General features: G+C 35.3%; 1 protein-coding gene across 1 annotated transcript; it reads right to left on the bottom strand.

Moving 5' to 3' along the window:
* Window positions 1-445: 445 nt before the first annotated feature.
* LOC129870516 (uncharacterized) lies at window positions 446-1,432 on the bottom strand. Its single transcript, XM_055945328.1, has 2 exons — window positions 937-1,432; window positions 446-847 (listed from the first exon to the last, which is right to left on the bottom strand). The coding sequence occupies exons 1-2, from the start codon at window positions 1,292-1,294 to the stop codon at window positions 525-527; spliced, it is 681 nt and encodes a 226-aa protein (XP_055801303.1). The 5' UTR covers window positions 1,295-1,432; the 3' UTR covers window positions 446-524.
* Window positions 1,433-6,158: the final 4,726 nt, after the last annotated feature.

Raw genomic sequence — 6,158 nt, 5'->3', positions numbered from 1 at the left:
TGTGCATGATAGCTATTATCTCTCGCTATTACGCGTACAAAATGTTGTACTCACCAAGAGTTGGACAAATGAAAGGAAGCAACTAGGTTCTTTCTATGCTAGGATTTACCTCACGAAATTCTTCCATTTCACAGACCATAACATATTTTTCTGCCAAGGCTTTAGACGTGAGAAGAAATCACCAATTTTTTTAATTTTTTTTTGGTACGATTTTCATAGAATATTTAGAAGACCATTGAAATGCATCAAAGAATAGCAAAGCATTAAGAAAGGGATTGATTGCATATGAGTTGTGTTTCAGGAATAACATTGGTAGCTGGATAAGAAAAGATTTCATATTTGATTTTCATATAACTTATACTATGTTTAGTAGATAGATATGAAATAAATTATTCATGTATAAAACTAACACAACATTTGGTTAACAATTTAGAAATCCGTATAGCTAATATATATATATATATATATATAAGTAATGATTGACATTACTAATATTTGTATGACTCTATTGGTGGTGGGGGAAATTATAATGTGGCAATGAATTGAAGAATGAGGTTGACTACGTCTGCATCAAAAGCTTGACCCTCCATCTGAAAATGGGTTGCTCCTTGAATAAGATGGGTTGTGTTATGTCCAGCAGCATCCTTCAACTTGTTCTCCAGCTGTTTCACACTGGTGAAGCCATCATTAGTACCCATGAAAAATAGTTTTGGCTTGGGGGATTGTAATATGGATTTTTGGTGCCTTCCAAAAAGTATTGAAGCAGTGAAACCAAAAGGGTATTCCAAGCTCACATACCCAACCACTTGCTCTACTTGATCAACTGCAGATCCCGCTATCGCTGCTCCTGTTATTAGGAATCAAAAATTCAATACAAAATTCAAGATGCAACACCATCCAGCTAAATCTAAAATTATGTATTTGTATAATATTGACCTGCAGATGAACCAATAAGGACAATTCTGTTTGTGGAGAAATTGGTGTGAACCCATTTGCAAACGGAGATAACATCGTTAATTTTAGAAGATCTAGTGAGGGAAGCACGACCACTGGATTTCCCAGCGCCTCTAGTATCAAAAGTGACAGCAATCACCCCTCTACTCGCCAATCCCTTAGCAATACCTCTCACCAAACCTTGACATCCACCAAGCATCGAATAGGGATGCACCAACACTGCAACAGTGCTGGAATTGTTCTCCCAACTTGGCCGGTAAACACGACCGTCCAAAGTTACACCCTCGCTGCTCTCAATGGTACAACTGCTTCTACTATGGGTACCACTTTCTTCAGCCATAGTCTAATTGCAGTTACTAATAATGCTCGATTTTTGGAGAAGAAAACTAAATGGAAATAAATGACAATTGACATTCGTTGGTTGCGTCGTTGGAGGAGTAGGTTTCTATACTTTGTTGGTGGGAGAAATAACTGCAACAAAATTATTATTTTATTATTAAATCACTTCGCATATTTATTTAACATCTTATATTACCACTCATAAATATACTCTTTTGGAATAATAATTCAAAGTTGGAGTTAAAATAAATTATTTAGAATTTGTTTTTTTGTTATTTATTTGATTAATGTCTAGTTATAATTTGTTTGTCTTAGTTTATATAGAAATATGTTTTCTAGTCCTAGTTTAATTTGATTTCTTTCTATTATAAATAGGAATATTGCTAGTTATTTTCAATAGAAAGAAATATATAGAGATTAGAAAGAATAAGAGAGAAATAAAGAAACCGTGTAGTAAGATTCAAGAGATTTTGAGTTTATGAATAAAATAATTTCCCCCATACTCTTTAATAATTACTTATGTACTAGTTAATTACAAGTCCTAATAGATTAGGATTATTTTATATTTAATTAATTTTTATTTATTTTGTTTTTTTAATCACCATATGCAAGAGTAAAAAAAGGAGCATACGATTATGTTAGAAAAACTTTTTACTATATTTTAGAAATTTGAGTTCAGAGCCATCTCAACAAGATTGGGGGCCTAAAATCAAACTTCATAAATAAGCCTTGTCACTGTTTGGAGATCTAGATAAGTACCCCGATCGGTTTGATTTATCTATCGATCATGATAGAATAATGGCTGACATGTGGGCACCTTAAGGCTGGAGATTAAATTTCAGAAGAGGTTGAATGATTGGAAAATTCCTAGATTGGTTGAATTCTTCAAAATTCTTGAAACTTTTCAAGGTCGAAAGAATGTGATGGACAGACTATGATGGAATGCACACAACAAAGGAGCTTAAAAAGTAAGTTTAGGATATAAATTTTTGAACTTGATAGTGACACAAAATTCCTTATAGCCATGGAAACAAATCTAGAGAATCAAAACGCCTTTGAATGTGGCATGTTTCTCATGATTGTTATCAAAAGAAGCTGTCTTAACACATAAAACTTGAGAAAGAGGAATATTATCTTAGTATACACTATTGTTTATGTAGTGGGGCAGTTGAGTCAGTGGGACACTTGTTTTTGCATTGTAAAATCACTGACCAATAATGAAAGATATTCATCATTCTTAGAGGTATACAATGCATAAAGCTAGAAAAATTGTTGATACTCTATTTAGTTGGAAAAAATATGAGCTACTGGAGAACCATCCCAACCTATATATGGTGGACGATCTGAAAGGAAAGAAATTATATGTGTTTCGAAGGTAAGAGTAGAACAATACAAAAAATTAAAATAAATTGTAATTTGCTTTTATGTTTTTGGTGTAAAAAGAACTATCCTATAGATGCAGAAAATATAGTGTTAGAGTCAATGCTATGTTTAGGAGTTCTTTGTTATATTGCTATTTTTTGACTTGATATAAAGGGGTTTAGAGTTACCTAAGTGCTACTTTATAATACAATGTTGCTTATTAGAAAAATAATATAAATTGAATAACAATAACATACTCGATGTAATTATATAGTGAGGTCTTGAGATGTTAGGATGTGTACAACCTTATGAAGTAAGAATGTAAACAATGTAAATTTTCAATGAAAAAATATAAGATAAAGTTAGAACAATAAAATCTAACTCATGAATTTGAGAAGTTAATATAATGAAAACAAAATAGTATAACAACAACAATAACATACCCAACGTAGTTCCACAAAGTAGGGTCTAAGAAGGATAGAGCGTATACAGACTTTACCTCTACTTCAAAGATGAGGTAGATAGACTGTTTCCAAATGATCCTCGATTCAAGATAAAAATAGTTTAGAACAAGTCATAAATGAAAGTACAATCGATAATAGAAAATAATAAAAACAACATATAGTAGAAAAACAATACTACAACAATAATCATATAATTGAAATACACTAAACAACATATAGTAACATAAATCGAAAAACACAAAACTACAAGAGTAATACTATGTTTACTAGAAAGGGCGACAACCCAATACACTCCTACTTACTAGTATAGATGCATTCCTACCTACTAACCTTCTACCATAATTTGTATCCTCCACACCTTCCTATATAAGAACATAGCCTTAGTAAGATGTAACTGTATCATGTTCGGTCATGACCCGAGACTACCCTTTAGTCTTGACACGGTGCTTAGAGCCACAATTGACCCCAAGCTAACCTCATGGTTTGGCACGACACTAAGATTAAACATAAAGATACTGAAGATAATAAATGCGGAAGCCGAATCTGAGATAGTCTATTATACTCAAATATAAGGTAGGCAAAGTCTGAATAGACATAAGCTGAAAACTAACATCTGACTGTGTGAAAGCCTCTAGTAAGATATGTTGCTAGAACAACCCCTAGCTAACTCTAACTGTCTGAAACTAGAATAACAATACTGAATGAAATGTAAATGTTGTCCTCGAGAAATGAGGACTCACCAGAATGCTAGTAAGCTGATCTAAAGTCGTACTAACCGTGGCCTGAGTGCTAAATGTCCAAACCTATATTATTAAATAATATAAGCAGAAAGTATTCGGCCAGTATTTTGAATGTACTAAGTATGTAGGTGTAACGAAAGTCGAAAAGTATGATTTAGAAGAAAAGTTACAAAAATATTCACTAGTGCAGGTCCTTGTGGGCCGACCTATGGGCTGTATAAGGTCCTACAGTCCATACTAAATAGCATAAGATCAGTGCCATGTGTGTGTGAGCTAAGTTTGGGTAGTATGATTGATGCATTTGTAAGCTAGAACTTGCCTGGTTAGTCTCACTAAAACGATTGGATAGCTGGATTAGGACATAATCATATGTGTTTGTTGATAATGAGTCACTTAGCCTAAATCTAACCAACCAAATAAAATTGTACCCTTTGAACCAATAGTTTGAGCTTGAATATACCTTTTCTTTGATTAAGCACAATTCACATTCCCTTCCTATTCGTGAATCCTAATTTTGGCCCTGGTCCCTTCAAGGACAATGTGTACCTCAACTCAGGCTAAAAGCCTAAGTTGAGGGTGGCTACTATAAGGAGAATCAATTTGTGAACCTTTATCTTGTCCCTGGTCCCTTCTAGGATATTAGCTTCAATTCAGGCCAAAATTCTAAGTTGAGGGTGGCTACCATAAGAAAAAGCAGAAAAGTTAGGATATGAAAAGAATGGTGGAATGAGAAGAAAAGAAAGGCATGGGTTGTGGTCATAAGTGAAAAATAAGATAAGTGCAAAAATGAGTTTAAAAAGAAAAAAATAAGATTGAACAAAAGTGGAAACCACTCTCGAGAAGAAAGAATGAGAAAAAAAGGGAGCAACAGGAAGTTGGGGGACTGAAAACAAATAGCTAAGCCAAAGTAGCGGTTGGAAGGACAAAGTTGTCACTTTTATCCTAAATATATCCTACCTGAGCCCGAGCGTATATTACAAGCCTAAAAAGTCCTATTGTGATCCTAAAATATTTATTCAAGAGTTGAGGTGGTGAAAATAAGGGCAAGCCTATGGTCTTTACTTTTGCATAGTTGAATTTCTTTTGAGAGTGCGAGTAGTTTTGTTCGACTCTCTGTTTATCCTTTATACTATGTGTGAAAGAATTCTTTGTGGTGAGGGCACTGTGATTGTGTTGTTTGGTTGCTATATTAGTTATGATTGTTTGCATTGATGTGGTTAGATATGAATAGTACGATGTTATGAAGTAATCCTTGCGAGTTGGTTAGAGCATGAGTGCATTGCATAAGTGACGTTGGGCATGAGGTTTATATTGTGTGGTTGCTTTATATTTCTATGAGTTGCTTGTATTTGTGTGTTATTTGGTTTTATGTTTTTTTATTGCTTGAGGACAAGCAACAATTCTAAGTTGAGGGTGTTGATGTGTCGCCAAAAATACGACATTCACGACACCCAAAACATGGAATTATTGTAAGCTCTCAAGCACGCTTTGTTAGTTTGGTATGCGTTTTTGTTTAGTTTTTAGGGAAATTGAAGTGCGCTTAAGTTGATAGTATTTGGACTAGATTATGAGGAAATTAGATTGAATATGGCTAAGGTAGAATGAGCACAAAGGAAAGAAAAATTTCACAAGAGGTGTTCAAACATGTAGTTTCGTTGAGGTTTTGGGACGACTTAAGTGGAAAAAGTGAGGAATGAACGTCACCATGGCATGAAGGACCTTGTACTGGACATATGAGGGCTAAAACATCATGTCTTGACCAAGTATGTACACCAAGGCAGCCATTACGGGCCGTGGTGTGCAATACTGTCCGTGAAGAAGTACCTCTATCCGTGAAGAAACCATCCAGGAAAGCAACCAAGAATTTACCTAAGGCACACACCAAGAAAGCACCACCATGAGCCGTGGTGCTCACCACTAGCCGTGGTGGGTGCTGTGGTGGGGTGGCCATCCATCAAATTGCAAGGCAAGAAGTAACATGTCAAGACAACCACCAGGAGCCAAGGCAAGAAGCAACATGGCTAAGGTAACCACCAAGGGCCTCACTATGAGCCGTAGAGCTCACTATTGGACGTGGTGGGTGCCGTGGTGGGGTGGAATTCCATCAAAGCCCAAGTAAAGGACCAGGGAGCATCACTATGAGCCTTTGTTCTCACCACTGATGTCACGACCCAAAAACTGAGGTCATGATGGCACACATCTCAAAACCCAATCTGATGTGTAACCCTAAAAATAAAACTCATACAAGACTCCCAAAGAGGAAAGTGATGCCACGATTTAAATAAAAAGAAGAAAAAAA

Source organism: Solanum dulcamara, chromosome 10 (genome assembly GCF_947179165.1).
Source record: "Solanum dulcamara chromosome 10, daSolDulc1.2, whole genome shotgun sequence".
Taxonomy (NCBI): domain Eukaryota; kingdom Viridiplantae; phylum Streptophyta; class Magnoliopsida; order Solanales; family Solanaceae; genus Solanum; species Solanum dulcamara.
Note: the sequence above shows the minus strand (reverse complement) of the source record. Positions and strands in the feature narration are given on the sequence as shown.

Bases quoted from the DNA above. Each gene is read 5' to 3' on its own strand.
- LOC129870516 (XM_055945328.1), bottom strand. From the start codon at position 1,294: ATGGCTGAAGAAAGTGGTACCCATAGTAGAAGCAGTTGTACCATTGAG. The intron at 848-936 runs GTCAATATTATA...TCCTAATAACAG, and splicing joins CCTTATTGGTTCATCTGCAG to GAGCAGCGATAGCGGGATCT.